At 41.3% G+C, this 15784-nt stretch overlaps 1 protein-coding gene across 1 annotated transcript in view; it reads left to right on the top strand.

Moving 5' to 3' along the window:
• Window positions 1-3775: 3775 nt before the first annotated feature.
• The window catches only part of AVEN (apoptosis and caspase activation inhibitor), a 96282-nt gene continuing 84273 nt past the window's right edge, over window positions 3776-15784 (top strand). Inside the window, exon 1 of the mRNA XM_035539718.2 lies at window positions 3776-4224. Coding sequence (XP_035395611.1) covers window positions 3970-4224 — 255 coding nt within the window. The 5' untranslated portion in view covers window positions 3776-3969. The remainder of the gene's footprint in view (window positions 4225-15784) is intronic.

The following is a 15784-nucleotide window of genomic DNA, read 5'->3' as shown; positions in this document are numbered from 1 at the left end:
TTTTGAGTTAAGCAAGTTGGCAAGGCCAAAAATATGTTTTTGGAAAAATAAGTGAGGCAGAAAGGACTTTTCTTAATTGGAAGATCTTGGGACAGAGGAGACTGGTGAGGTGTGGAAGTGCAGTTTGGGTAGACAGGTGAGTGAATGATAGGGTTGAGGATAGAAAGGAGTAAACTGAAGAGGAATCATCAATGGATGACCACAGTGACAAACAATGCAACAAAAAAAAAATTAATGCTGTAGATTGCATATGTAGCAGAAAGAGGAAATGGAACCACTGTCACTCTATTAATGAATACATCTCTGATGTCCATACAGTCTCTCTAATATGGTGTAATTCTTCACTGCTTTTTTCTCGTTCCTGTAAATGCATGCCTGAATTAGGCAATTTGGTTCTTTCACAGACCTCTGATGTTTTTTAAGTCATTCTATCATATCAGATGATGATAATCACTTGTTTGATGTTTAATCTTGTTAGGCTGTATAATTTTGGAATAATCATATAGTTGTTAGATTTTAAAGTCAGAAATGGAAGATAAAATATTAGTAGTTTGTTTATTGGGCATCTAGCCAGTAAAAATCAGGTAAGATCCCCTTTTTTCACAGCAGGTATAGGTTCAGCTAAAACTATCACATAGGTCACTTATTAAAGTCCAACTCTAAGTCTTCAGGATTCTCTCTGTACAAGATCTCTATTTTGTGGTTCTTTCTATCCATCCATACCCCTACTCTGTTTTTTCATCTTTCATCCTAACTCTCAAAACATTCTTTTATTCAGTCTTGGCAAGTGTCTTGCATTAACTGCAAGCTTTCACAGCCTGTCCTTTTCCCGCTTGTCATCATCTATTTTTGTACCAAGTAGCTGGCTGCTGAATATATCAATATCAGCTGAATATATCAATATTTTATAGCCACTTGTTGAATTTTCAGAAAAGCATCTAATTTTCTTTCATTGTCCTTTTATTTTATTTTATTTTATTTTATATTTTCCGCTTCATTCACTTTTGTTATTCAGTATCTCTTAAGTATCCACAAATGTATACCGTATTTCTTCCTCAAACACTCCATAATGATTATCTCTTTTTGCGATGAAATTAAATTCTGGTAAGCTGGCTGGTATACTGGTACCACTGGCTATCATACTAACCAAAATGGTGCTCCTCCATCTGTATCTGTCTCTTTGTCATCTCCTGTCTTATATTTAGATGTTCATACAAGTGTATTCTGTTTATGCATGATGCATATCGAGACTAGCTCAATGGGATTCTAGTTCATGTGTAGGTCTTGCAGCCTAGCAATAATCATAATATATGCATGTTGACCATCTGTATGCTTGGCTCCTGTGGCCTCAAGTGCCAGTCTAGCAGCCAAGAATAGCTGAAGTGCCACTGCAGTCCTAACTAGCCCCAAGTGAGGAAAGAATTTTCATCCTGGTTCTGTAATCGACAGATGTCTACTAGAAAAAAGGAGAGGGAGGCCCTCACTTCTCACCTTCTTCATAACAGCTCATACCAATGAAGGAGATGACCTTGGACTCAGCCAGCTAAGCTTGAACTTAGTCACCAGAGCTCCTAGAAGGGGGATGTGCTCCATGCCCCAACAGCTAACATAACTGAAACACTACCAATGCTCTACCAGGCTTTTTTTTGCAAGTTGCAAGACTTCATGAAAGGCTTGAGACAGTCTTAAAAAAACGTGAGCTATGAATGTCAAACAGGCACACGGATAAACCTCTAATTGGCTGCCTTCTACATTTGCCTAACACCTGGGGTTGAGCAGTCGGTTAGTATGATTATAGGAGATTATTTGAACTTCTGCCTCCCCCCCCCCCTTTTTTTTTTTTTGCTAATGATGCCATCTTTCTCAAAATAATAGAGAATAGAAATTGTGATGCTTTGTCTTTTGTCATAGGTAGCAAGGATGCTCCCCTCTTAGGTCTCTTGCCCTGTCTAAAACTAGGAATTAGGAGGAAAGACTGCTGAAGCTATCCCATATGGACTGCAGACCACAGAGCAAAAGGAGTAGAAATTGGTGTTGCCCCAACATGATTGTTCTTGGTTTGAAATGACTCTTGGTAGGGGCAACAGATAATATGGTATAGAAATTGTAATTCATGTATAAATGGAAGTCAGAGGTGTATTGTGAAGGTTAAGTGCATCACAAAGGGAGCCCAAAATAAAACATTTGGGGGAGCTGCTAACAACTCATCTCAGTGGTTCTCATTTACAGTGGTTCTCTCTTGTATTATGTGAAGACTTTTTTTTTTTTGAAGGCTTTTTACATTCCCTTCCCTACTTATTTTCTTTCTACGTGCCACTCTTACTGCAACAGGGTGCAAGTAATACAAACCTTCATGTTCACCTATTATTTTTTTCAGATACATTTTGCTTTCTCTGGTGTTGTTCTTCATGCTTGGTATGAGCTCTCTATAATCAATGACAAAAAACTTAGTCATTATCACCAGGTAAAGCACTCTCATTATCATCATGTTCCCTCCCTAATGGATTGTTTTACTATGATGCCTATAAAAATTGACAGTAGCTAAGCTGCTAGCATGCAAAGATCTCTTCTTGGCATTTTGACCACCCTCATCATCTCCTCATGCCGCATCATCTTTTGTCTCGTACTTCCGTGCTAACACTTTGTGGTGTTACCTTTTGTTCTCTATTTGTGTATCACTCAAGGCAATAGTGTCTGTGAGTGGGACTTATGTGTGCTATGGTAACATAATTTAGGTTAATTGTCTATCACAATAGATGATAATAATAGGGAGATCAAAATTAATTTAGAAAATCAACATGCACATGTACAATATCATGACTTTGTTATCTGTCTCATAATTATTGATGCATGAACCTCACACTTATGAGTTGTAATGATATTTGCTATTTGTTGCCAAATATTACGGATATTTTTTTTCAAACTAGCTGTAAGTACTAATTACTGTGAGTTGTTAAATTTGTGCATATAGTCAGCTTACAGTTATCTGCAGGCAGATTGTTCATGTCACAGATAAATTGTGCCACAGATGCAAGCACAGCTTGGGTTCGATAGGGTTTATTAGCTCTAGCTCAGCGCTAGGTCTGCCAGGCCTGTGCTGGCTGCACATGGAATCATTTGGATGTCTGTGCAACGTGCTTGCTTGTGCAGCTTCCCATTACTTGATTTATTTGCTTGTGTGTGGCACTGGAGTCATGCTAATTTTACTGGTTTACATTGTGCCCCAGAAGCAGCCCTTACCATGGGCAGTGGTAATGCAGAGACACTAGAGCCCATGATTTCACAGTGTGGGAGTTCTGGCAGCATTTCTGCTGCAAGGATTACCGGGTTTAAAAACTCTGCAAAACAGATTGATATTTTAATGTGTACTGTCAAGTGACAGCATGTGCAGCCAAAACCAGTGGAGCAAGTGTGATGGAGGGGAACTGAGGAACCTCCCTGGGCCCAAGATGGGCCCTGTAGCTCAGACACAGCCGTACAAACTAGCCTAACTGTAAGGGACAAAGCTGTTCCCCCGTCCGGCCTCTGTGTCCTCCACACTTTAGGAGTGTGCAGGATCACTTCCCAGGCTTTCTGTCACACAGGCTTGCATACAACCAGCTGTCAGCCTGGGCTGGGTTACTTTTTTTGCCTCACGTAATACAGAACACTAACTTTACTCGGCTTTCACCAAGATGTCTATTTTCTAAACACGGAATACATTGTTGTTTGTCTTAAGCATGCGTGGAGAACTTAAGATTTGTGACGGGCCTGCAGGCCGGGCGGAAGTAACCGGGCCTCGGCGGCGCGGTGCCCGCGCGGCCTCACGCGAGCCGGCCCTGCTGCCGGTGCCGCCGCCGCGCGGCGCCGCCATTTCCCTCTGCCGGCCTCCGCCACCGGCCTCTTTCCGGGAGTAGGCGGGGACCGGCGCGGCACAGGCCGGCCCGGCCACAGGCGGTGCGCTGCGGTGCGCTGCGGTACGGCCCGGCCATGCAGCCGGAGCGGGGCGGCAGCCGGCCCCGCAGGGAAGGCGGGCGGCACGGTCGGAGGCGGCCGGGCGGCGCGGAGCGGGCGGCCGAGCCGGCGGCTGAAGGCAGCGGCGGAGACGGCCACGGCCGAGGAGGAGCCGGGGGCCGGGGAAGAGGCGGCGCTCACGGGCACCGAGGAGGCGGGGGCCGGGGCAGGCGAGAGCCCCGGGGCCGCGGGACAGCGCCGCCGCCTGCCGCCCACCATCACTACCGGCGGGTAAGGAGGAGGAGGAGGAGGAGGAGGAAGAAGAGCAGAGCCCGCCCTCCGCGGCACGGGAGAGGGGGGGAGGCGGGGCTGCTGCCTCCCCTCGGTGCGGCCGAGCGGGTTCCGCGGCCTCTCGCAGCGCCGTGGCGTGGCTGCAATGTGCGTGCTGGGGCGGGAGCCGGGATGGGGCTTCGGGCCAAACCCGCTTGTACAGTGAAGCACGAGCCTCGTTTGGGAAATGCAGCGCTGTTTGCAAATAGAGATGATGAATTGATGAGCGTTTTTGACGCAGTTGATTACAAGTTGAAATGAGCGCGTGTCTTGTCCAGCCAGCGGTACTGGCAATGAAAACACGGGGACATGCTCAGCCTGCAGAGTGGGTATCTGATTCACCCGAACACATCATCACTGATCCCACTTGAAGCCTATGCTTTGGCTAAATATAAAGTATTTTAACAGGTTAAAGGTAACACAAACGTGCCTACTTGTACCATAACTACACTGTCAGTTTGCTCTGGAGATGTTAAAATGCTCTATGCAACCCACCATAGTATGAGATCAACGCTATACCTTTAAAAAATAATTTATAATAGAATATTCTAATTTGGGGATAAGTGCTTTGACAGTATGACATTCAGATTGTCTTGCTTTCTTTAGCATTGGTGAAACAAGAAATCGTGATTGGCCGTGGAATGGCGAAAAGATTGCAATCCCAACCTAATGCTGATTGGTGTTGGCAGCGCTGGGAGTCCTAATGTAGACAGGCCAGCTGCTACCCCATTTTCAGGATCAGGTTGATGAGATTCACTGTGACTTTTATGATGCCGTGGCTTCAGTTGAACCCAGCCAATGTTTTATCTGTATTAGAACACCCATGGTTGCTGATGGGTTTCAAAAATTACAAAATATTTGGCCTCTTGTCACTGCATTCAGATACATTTTAGCACTCATTTTAAGGAGAAAAATGCAGCTGGATTGGTACTGTTACCTAGAGCACTGGTTGGCAATTTCACTTGTTTGCAATACAGATTTCTGATTTCATGCTGATGTGTGCAGACAGGTTTGGATTCCAGATATGAAACAGTAGTGCTCCCTCATGAGCCACAGAGGCATAGGGTAGAAGTTTAGTACCAGTATTAGCTGAAAAAAACATCCCAAGTTGATTTTGAGTTGTTGGTCTGTTTCTAAGTTAAAACACATCTATATCTATGTTCTCTCCAGTAGTGCTGTAATTGTCTCAGCATGACACATTTCATAATTTAAAAGATTTACTCAGTAAGGGAATCAAACATTATATGTATGCTTTTTCATCTGGATTATTGTTTGAAGTATTTTAGGAAGCAGTTCAAAGATTTTCTTTTGGGGCAATTTACAATACGTTTTGCCTGATCACCGTGTTACTGACTTTGATATGCTCTTCATTTTAGCCTAGCGCAGTGACTTCATTTGTTTGCATGGGCTGCGTGTTTAAAAGTGAAGCAAGATCTAAGGGTTTCCCAGAGCTCCACTAATCAACATTTAAGCATCATGCTTTTCCTACGCTGGAGTCTTTTGGCATTAAGCACCGTATGCTTTTGTAGCACACTTGTCACAGACCTTGCATTTACTGACGTGCTCCCAGTGATCTAGCCATAGTGTCGACAGCTGTGGCAACCTGCAGCTGGTGATGCCTAGTGTTAGTCTGAGCCAGCCTGAATGTTTACCCCTTACGAAATGGAGGTCCTTCTTGCTCTCTATTTTTCCGTCTGTGTGGTAACGTGAGTTCTCTTGTAGTATTTTTGATATAAGCTAGGCTGTGTTTCTGAATGGATCCAGCCCTTAACTGGCAGGAAATTGCCCCGTTTTATTTCTCGCTTTGTTCAGCGAGGTCACTTGTTTTAGACAAGTGCACCAGCTCAGCGAGAGGGAGCCTGACCCAGAGTAAGCGATATGTGTGAGAGGGAACCCTGCTGGTTTTCAGCTGCAGGGGTCTGAGCTTTTCAAGTGGTGATGTGTAAATTTCATACCTGGAGAGCCAGGTAATAATACTTGTAGTGTGAGTGGTTTATCCCATCACTTTTCTGACTGTGTGCTGGGAACCCAGAGCCTTCTATGAAAAATATTTTTTTTTTTTTTTTTTTTTCAAAATGGGCCTTGAAATTCCCTGGAGTAGGGAGGTGGAGGACACTGAAATTTTGTAATATGTAGGGTTTTGTAGGGCAATTTCAGCCCTTTTGCTTTCCAGGGTAGAATTTGTGAAAGATTATGCTGCGTTTCCCCAGTGTTGGTGTTGGTTTGGCATTTTGGAGGAATTTTCTTACTAGATTAGGATTCTTCTAGCATTGTATAATCAGAATTGAGATAACCTGGTATTATATCCTGAAAAAATATCATTTAGAATCATAATTAAAAGTTATTAAAATATAAATTTTAATTTATTTCTACCTTATTTGTTTATAAAACTATTGCTGCTAAGCTAGATATTGAAGTATTTTGTGATTACTGGACCTTTAGTTGTCTGAGATTATTTTTTTTAATATCTTCAATTATGAAAAGCTTTAAAACAAAATCTACATCAAATTGCATTAAAATAACTGGATTTGGATTTGTTGAGCCTGCTATAGACAGAGCAGTAAAATGCAAGTAAAATTATAGGTGAATGGGTTTAGGAAAGCATCATAAGAGTGTCAGTAACACCAAACTTCATTAAAAAACTTGGAAATACCTACCTAGAAATTGGCGTGAAATTGCATAATGTTTTGGCAGTAATATTCCTTAGTAATTTGCATTCATTTGAAACCAATATTCATCTTCAAAATTTGTCTTTTCGATGTTTTAATTTAGTGGATCCTGAGCCTGTTTTTGAAGCTATGGGAGGTTGTTATTTTTTGACCTGTACAACAGGGATAAGAAAGCACAGTGGTGGTGGCATGTTAGCATCTCAGATTTCTGTGGGCCAGTGAATGCTGGACACCACTTTATATGTTTGTACACTATTGTAAGCATGCTGTAATTCTTTTTATTTTAGTAATAGCTGTGCTGCTTTCAAATCCTGCCAAGACCCAGTACTTGCTGAGTCAGTTCTCTCCCTCTCTGCTGGATGATAATGTAGAAGGAGATCAGGGTGCTATTTGTTTATAAATAATAGACTTACTCTTATGGTGGGCTTAGATGTGGATCAAAATCTTAAAAACTTTCACGATTACTACCAGATATTAAGGAAATAGCTTTCTGAAGAACTCCACAGCGCTGTTGTTTAAGCAAGATTCTGCTTCTCATGGAAGTGTGGAGTTAGCTTAGGAACTGGGAGGAAAAGTGCTCATTTCTTGTGAAAAAGAAAAAGCATCTTGCACTTGTTCAGCCTTATAACTAGCATGCACATTGATTTAACTGGCTTGAATGCTGAAGATTTTGCATCCTTGTTTCAAAAATAGTATTAATCTGAAGTCTGATTATGACCAGCTGGTTTACCAAATGGCAGATTTCTTTGCAGATCTGTCAGCTTGAATAATTTTATGTTGCTTCTGTCTGTTTTAACTTATCTAATCTATGTTAAATAAATAGAACATATTTGCAATTATTCATTTTTAGTAATGTGAAATTATAATGCTCAAAGTAAAAGATCAGGTTGAAATTGGCCCAATATTATCTCCTTTTATCCTAACTCCTCTACTTTGCTTATAATTCATATCTGATTTTGTGTACTGTTATTTGTACTGATTTTTAAACTGATTTGTACTGTTATTATGTATTGTTACAGTACTTTATGTACTACTTTGAATAGCTCTCTATAAAATATAGGTTATTTAAAAAAAAAAAAAGCTAAATTTGTGGACATGATACTGGGGTTTATTTTGATGGTCCTTGACCACGTCCTTCTGGGTGGTTTAAGTAAGATATTCTTCTAACTTTCTTTCAGTCATCACAAATTATACACTGTGTGTGCATGTGATGCATGCTACTACTGAAGTGCAGTTGGAAGGGGCAGGTCCATTTTCATGTTCCTTTTCTGACTTTGGGTGTCAGTTGCAAGTGGAAGTAGAATAGATCGATTTTAGTGCATTCTTTCTTACCTTGTGCATTCACTTTTTAACAGTTTCAAGGTGACATCATCAAATTTATTTAATTTTTATTATCTAAAACTATATCTAATGTTATCAGCATCAGATATATTTTTCCTCATTAGTATGTGCTGAAACTTTACAGTCTAAGCAACTGCAAAAAGTAATCTGTTCATAGGCAGCTACATAGTAACAAAAGCTTGGATTTTTCAAATACATGCACATTTGGTTTCCTGTAGAGCACTGCAACGCGTCCTGTGCATGTAGGAGAAGAAACAGATACCTGGAACAACACATCTTTTGATGCTTTATGTTAATGTTCTACAACGCAACTAGGAAAAAACTTATTTAGATCAATGTATGTCAATTTGTGAGCTGTACTTAATTACTAATGAGGTGCGAAGAGCTTCCCTCCGCAGGAGTTTCTCTACTGTGATGAGGTGTGAAGAGCCACTAACTGCCTGACTGAAGTGTGGCTTGCTTTATCTGGAGTGTATTGATTTAGATTAAGCCTCTTGATGACTGTGTGAACAAGTGGTTGGGAACTTCTTTACGGTTCAAGTGTCAAATTGGTGTTTGTTAAATGGGATTCTGCAAGGCTTCATTCCGTATCTGCGTGCATTCAGTGTTTCTGTTAATAATTCTGATGAAGGAGTGAAATAGCTCTACAATGTGAAGGCAGTGCTAAGGAAGGGAAGGCAGAAGGGTGGAGCACAGAGCTGGCATTCAGCACAGCCTCAAGAAATGAGAGAAAGAGACTGCAGGAAGGTGTAGCTCAAGGTCACATTTTACACAACTATATTTAAGTAGGAAAAATCTGCAGGAGGATGCGACTGGTTTTGCTGCAATTCTACAGAAAGCAACTGGCAGCTTAATAGATGAGCAGGTATTGAACTCTAGGCCGGTTCTCTTCAACTTTCCTGTCAGTGGTCTGGAGTTTGCTGGCCAAACTACCCAGGGAGGTGCTCTTGACAGCCAGGAAAAACAAGAGGCCTTGCGCAGGGATCTAGGTACATTGAAGCATGGGGCAATCATAAATGGTGTGAAATTCAACGAGGGTAAACGCTGTTTAGATGCATTTTGGTTCAGGTGTTTAGAACCTGGGGCGGGGTAATGCCGGGTGCAGGTACGGGCTGGCAGACGAGCAGCAGGAGGGCAGCCCTGCAGAAAGGGATCAGGGCCTGTGGGTTGTGGCAGGGTGAGAGGCCGAGGACACTGGGTTGGCCTAGGCTGGAGAGGAGCAGGCTGAGGGGCGAGCTCAGTGCTCTTGACAGATCCCCAAGGAGGGGAAATGGAGGGCAAGGTGCCCATCTCTCCTCACTGGTAGCCAATGACAGGATCAGAGGGAAGGGCACAGAGCTGTGCCAGGGCAGGTTCAGGCTGGGCGGTAGGAAAAATGCCTTCACCGTGAGGGTGGTCACACTCTGTGACAGGCTTGCTGGAGAGGTGGTTGATGCCCCTGCCTGTCGGCCTTCAGGAGGCATCTGGACAATGCCTTCAACAATGTGCTTTAACTTCTGGGCAGCCTTGAAGCGGTTGGGCAGTTGGACTGGAGAATAATTTGTAGGTCACTTCTAACTGAAATAAACATTTCTATTTCTATTCCTATTCTTTACGACCAAAGAGGAAAGTTGAGAGGATCTATTTTTTTTTTTTTTTTTCAGTTTGGAAAAAAGGATATTTTGGGGGAAGCTTGAATAGGAGTACTCCATTAAGTAGAAAGGTTGCTGCAAACCGATCAGAAATAAAATGTTTTAGGTAGGACAAGAAGAAAGATGTATTCATAAGGAGGTTTAATTAGGGCATTGGGAATAAAAATTGTGACTGAAGGGGTAGATAGACTGTGTAATGTGTTATGTAGAAAGTGTATGGAGATCAGTGTAGAAAAATATTGTCAGAGGTTTTAAGAATATGGTGAAAGCTGCCGAGCCTGCTCAGCTCCTGTGTAACTGCTTGTCGCAGCTTTTTTTTTTCCAGGCTGTCTGCATTGGAAAAAGGGAAACGCTTTTTGTCCAGCCAAAGTTAGTTTATTCTTCTCAGTTGCCAGCCAGTAGAGAAACCTCCTTTTCACAGAGCCAGGGAACGCACTGTTTTGTGATAATCCCTGATTGTTTAGCATGGAAAGGTTTAATGAGATTTATTGTTATTCTTTCATTGTATTTGCCAACTTCCCTTCTGATTTAACTTGAAACACTTGTACTGAAAAAGTCCTGTTGCGTAGGTGAACATGCAGCATCAGTACTACATAACAGCTTCATGTCTGACATGATTTTTTTTGGTAATTTAATTATAATGAGCTCTTTTTATATATATATATATATATATATATATATATATATATATATATAAAATTTCTGATGGCCGTGCCTTTCTGTTTTCCTGCCTCACCTATTTGGAAGTTTTTTTTCCACTTTTCTTCCTCAAGTCTCTGAGGTAGTAATTGGATAACTTTGAAACAGATGATCCTGAACTTTTGTTAGCTTAAACAAATAACTTTATAAGCTTCATATTTTGTTAGGTGTACAAAAGACAATTTTGAATCCTGCCATTACTTAGATTTAATTATCACGTACGATGTAGTGGGTGTTATTCAGAGGAAAGGCAAAAGGTAATGGCTCGAGTGTTGGAGAAGCTCTCCCAAGTGCTCATCATCCTATTTAGCTGCAATTTCAGCCCTGAGGGAAGAACTAAGCCAGCTCACCTAAGGGTCTATGTGGTCCACCTCGTGCCGTGGCAGCTGATGAAGCGGTCTTAGCAGCGACCAGCAGGAAGGGTGGGTGGCTGCCCGACCCCGAGGGGCGAGGAGCTGCTGCTCAAACAGCTGTGGGGGTCCTCGCTCCTCAGGGAGGTGTGTTTTGAATGCACGGTGGGGTGAGCGAAAACCACATGTGCGTATGAGCCAGTGGAACTTCTCGCCACTGAGCATTTGCTCTAAGCAGAGCTCTAAGAGAAGTTGTTTGTGCAAAGGGAACACGTGTGGACTCTGAGCTAAACACATTGCTTGTGTCGCGTGGCTCTGGTTGTGTCAATGGTCCCAGAGAACATTGTGAGGGGATTGGTGTGGGTAAATGAAATGGGAGATCAGAGGTAGTTGTGATGAAAGAAGCAACAAATTTCTAGAAATGATGAAATCTAATTGAAAACTCATTCTGCAATGCTGTAACTCAACTAAGTAACAGTTTTATGGTCACAAAGGCAATTCTAAAAGAGCTGCTGCTTTCCCATGAATGTAACTGGGTAGTTTTGGGAGCCCTGCTGGAGGTTTGTAGCCAGCCTGATGGTGCTGCATGGCCTTATGTAGCCATCAGAAGGCTTCGCTGTATTTTAAAGAAACATAAAAATCACAGATGATTGATTCAGTGGTGGTTTGGAGCCTTGTAGCAAGCACAGAGGAATATTTCTTACTGGCTTGCATAATCAAAGGATTTTAGGCCTGTGTGATTCTATGGTAAGGCATGCAAAGAGGTCTTTTTTCTACAGTTCCCTTTTATGTGAGCTATTCCTCTGTATTTTAACATGCATGTGGTGTTTCATGATTATCACTATTATTTTTTTAAAGTAGTGCTTTAACTCTTCAGCAGGTAGACTGACTAGTGCATCCTGCTAGTAAAACCAGTGAATCTGCTGGAGTGTGTGAGAACCTTGCCTCAAGGCTCTGCTTCTATTTTTGCTTCGCTTTTCCCAGAGGATAACTGTACAGACTTTCTCTTTAACTCTGAAATAGCCAGGGTCTTTGACGTGTAGAGAGCAGAGTGATGATTCTGGGCCATGGCATTTCCTAGGCTACTGCTCTGTCATTGGTATATTTTGATGGCTTGAGTTTTTTCCAGTTGCCTGACAAACTAAGCTGTTGTTTTTCAGTATTCTCTTTTGGGCTCTATTACTCAGGTTTTGCTGCTTAGCTTACTTCACTGACTTACGTTCCTGTTAATTTGTAGCAGTAGGCGTCATGCCCGTGGAAGCAACAGAAGCTTAAATGGTACCGTACTCATTATTTCTTTTCCTTCCACTTCAGCCTTCAGTTAGCAAGGGTGTTAGAAGATTATTGTCCCAGAGTGCAATTTATTTGTGGAGGTAAAATTCAGAACCAAATTGTGCTAATGAGAGAAGTTTGTTCCTTCAGTGTTTTTGGCTTGGCTCATAGTATTTTATTGTTGCTAACTGGGTGCATATTCATTACTGAGCTACTGTCAAGAATGAGTATGTGTCTGTATATATATATATTTGTACAAATTTGTCTGGGATACACTTGATACTAATGGACTCAGAGTGGTTTCCCTTGTGGTGGGACCCAAGCTGAAGTTGTCCGCCTGTTGTCTGGGCAGTTGAGCACTGACCAGAGCTCACCACTGCAAACTGCATATGAAGTTCTGCAGTTACTGGGCTGTAGACATGCAAAGTGCACCTAGGTCTGGCAAACAGTGCAAACTGTGTTGTAAGTAGAGATGTGATGCGCACATAAAGTCCTGGAATTGTGGATCACGAGTATAGCCCAGTCCTCGCCCTTGTTGGTAATTCGGATGTGTGCATGTTTTCAGCAAGTTCTAAATGATTCTTGGAGCTTCTTAACAATGGAGTTGCCTGAAGGGTCAGGGCAATGCTGTACGCTAGCTCTTACATTTTAGAATTATACTCTATAGACCAATGGCAAAATAAAATGGTGTTTTAACATCTTGTTTTTATGGTGTTAGGGCACTGGGGACCTTGGACAGTGGTTCTTCACTACTTTGTCTCTTGATGCATGTTGGATTTAGAGAAACTAAAGGTTATAGTCATGTGACAAATTTGGTTGAATTACCCACAAGACATTTGAAACATTAAGGTGAAATATGTATATACACATATATAATTTTTGCTGTTTAAGTCAGTAAGACATCTTCTAGAATCTTGCATTGTGAGTGTTGAAGAACAGTAACAATTTTTAGGCAGAAACTTCAAAACCAAACCTTTCTTGTGAGCTTCATGATTTTTTTTTTCTTTTAAATGGCACATCATTCCTGTTATGTTAAATAGAAGTTTCAGAAAAGAATGTGTCCCTGCCATAGCTGATTCTATCTTTAGCTAACCCAAAGTGATGAGTTCTAGTATACAACATTTATGAAGCAGTCTTTAGGATTTCATCAATCTCTTAAAAATTCTTATCCAGTACAGTAAAAAATAAAAGCTTTTTTCTTCATGCTACCTGTTCTCTCCGTTGCCCTTTCTGCTAATTAAGGTTCTCTTTAGCTTTGGTAGGTCTCTCTAAAGGTCACCAATAGAGCAAACTAGTGAAGAGGATTACTCTTTGCCATTTTTTTTTCTCTTTTCATGCAAAAAACCTCTCTGGAGGCTCTTCCTTCTTTACACTAAAGAAGAAAAAATATGTTAGCTTTTTCCTTTTCAGTTGGCAACTGTTGAAAAAACAGTTAATAATATAAACTTGTATTTGTACTGGAAGAGATGTGATGGCTAGGTAAGGAAGTAAATTGTTTCTGTTAATGAGAGACAGTGCATAAAGGTCACTAGAGACTCGCTACAAAGGCCCAAATAGGTAAATATGCTAATATGAGAAGATTGTGAACATAAAAACATGTGTATGACCTCTCCCACCAACTAGTGCTTCTGGAAAAAAAAATAGTTTTTTTAAACTTACTCTTTCATGTATGCCACTAAATAGTGGAATGGATTTAATATTTGGCAACACTATTTACTCTTATTAATACTGACAAAAAAGTCATAAGGTGCAATGCACAAAATATTAAATATCAATTTTTTGGTCTTTACATTTCATTATACTAGTCTGGAACAAAACCACATAAAAGCAGAAGGATCTGCAAATTCCTATACTGATTTGTTTAAGCTGTCTGCCAAGAATGGCAATGAAGTGACTTTTACAAATGCTTGTTTTCTGTTGAGTAATTGGAAGAGGAAAAAAATCTTATCTAAATAATGTGCAACCCTGAAGGAGGAAGTATAATGAAAAGTGGTTTAATTATTTTCAGTGAGACAGCAAAGCATATTGATGCACTTATCAATAATAATTGTTTATTTTCTTGCCTTATTGCATCCTTTGTTAGCCCCTGTAAAATGCTGTTTGGGCAGAAAAAAATCTCTCTTAATGAAGTAATGCACTATTTTCGTCTCTTCCTCAAAATGTATGGCAAAATCATCCTTGTAGCTGCCAGTTTACATTAGTAACAGCTTGTTCACAAGATTACAGAACCATTACCACTGATGCTTTTTGCTAAAATGGCAGTCAGTGGACACGTAGAGTCTGTTTTAGATGCAGAGAGAGTGTGATGAAAAGGTTTGAATCTGCAATCAGTAATGAAATGAAGGATTTGGAGAATGTGGAAAAGAGGAAAAAGTTCAAGTCGCAGTCTGCTTTCTGCTCAGTTTCAAATACAAAGCAATCAAGTTTTTTAATTTCTCAGATAAGCAACCTACCACCGGACTTTAAATACTTTGAAATGAATTTCCCTCAAGGCCTTCTTTTCAGTCTTTTTGTAATTTATGCAGAAACTTAATGCTGGCATAAAGATAGAGCAGGAATGAAAGAAAGAATTGATGCAAAGCGATTTTTGCTTTTGTTTTGTGTGTATGTGTGTGGTGTTTGGGCGTGTGCCTGCTGGGTATGCTACAGGTCATTTTCTCCTGCTGGGAGCCTTCAGTTGCTGTACAAAGCAGGTCTGAGAAATCAGGTTAGGTCACCCCTTGCAGGGGATGTCAAGCCACTGAATTCTCATGAGATGTGGGAGGTGCAACTTGAAATGCATTTGTGCGCATAAGTGAATTGACTTTATTTCCGCTTTCTGGGTAAAATGCTGTAGTTCTGCAGTAGCTGAATAAATGTGGATTGTATTTATGGACAAAATCCCTTCGGGATGCTTTGTTTTGGTACTTCCCACTGGTCCTCATCACCATTTATTGTCAGGTGATCAGGGCAAACTGAACTATTTTCTAATGAGTATGTATGTGATCTGCAGAAAAAAACTTCCTATTTCTTTAAAAAAAAAAAAAGTACAGCGGTGATGTAGTGTTTTTGATAAATCCTTGTTTTTCTGTTGCCTGCAGTGGGTGACTGCTCTGAGACCAAGTGCATGTCACACATTAGTGGTGTAAAATTCTGTTTCTGACAGAGTCAGGACAGTGTGGTGTGTCTACAGTGTTTTTTAATTGGTGTTACGTTGATATTTGGTTATATAGGCAGAACCCTAACCATACTTATCGTTAATTCTGAAGTTCTAGTACAGCAGTTCGAGGATATAGTGCTTTGGGAGCTGTGCTACTAACCAGACTGTCTCTGAGCTACTGAAGAGCTTAAAATGGGGTATTATGGTCTGCTGCTGCCTTTTGATTTGGAGGAGCATCACAGAAACACATGCCCAGGCATACAGCTGTATGTTGAATTACACTGCCTGTGGATTCAGCGTGAGCCTCTCTGGTGACAGCACCACAAATGGGACGGTTGGCAGTGACTTGCTGTGTTACGGGTCACCAGGCTGCATGGTGCCGGAGGGAGCTCCAACAGTTTTGTTCCTCCTTTCGCCGAG

This window comes from Cygnus atratus, chromosome 5 (genome assembly GCF_013377495.2).
Source record: "Cygnus atratus isolate AKBS03 ecotype Queensland, Australia chromosome 5, CAtr_DNAZoo_HiC_assembly, whole genome shotgun sequence".
Taxonomy (NCBI): domain Eukaryota; kingdom Metazoa; phylum Chordata; class Aves; order Anseriformes; family Anatidae; genus Cygnus; species Cygnus atratus.
Note: the sequence above shows the minus strand (reverse complement) of the source record. Positions and strands in the feature narration are given on the sequence as shown.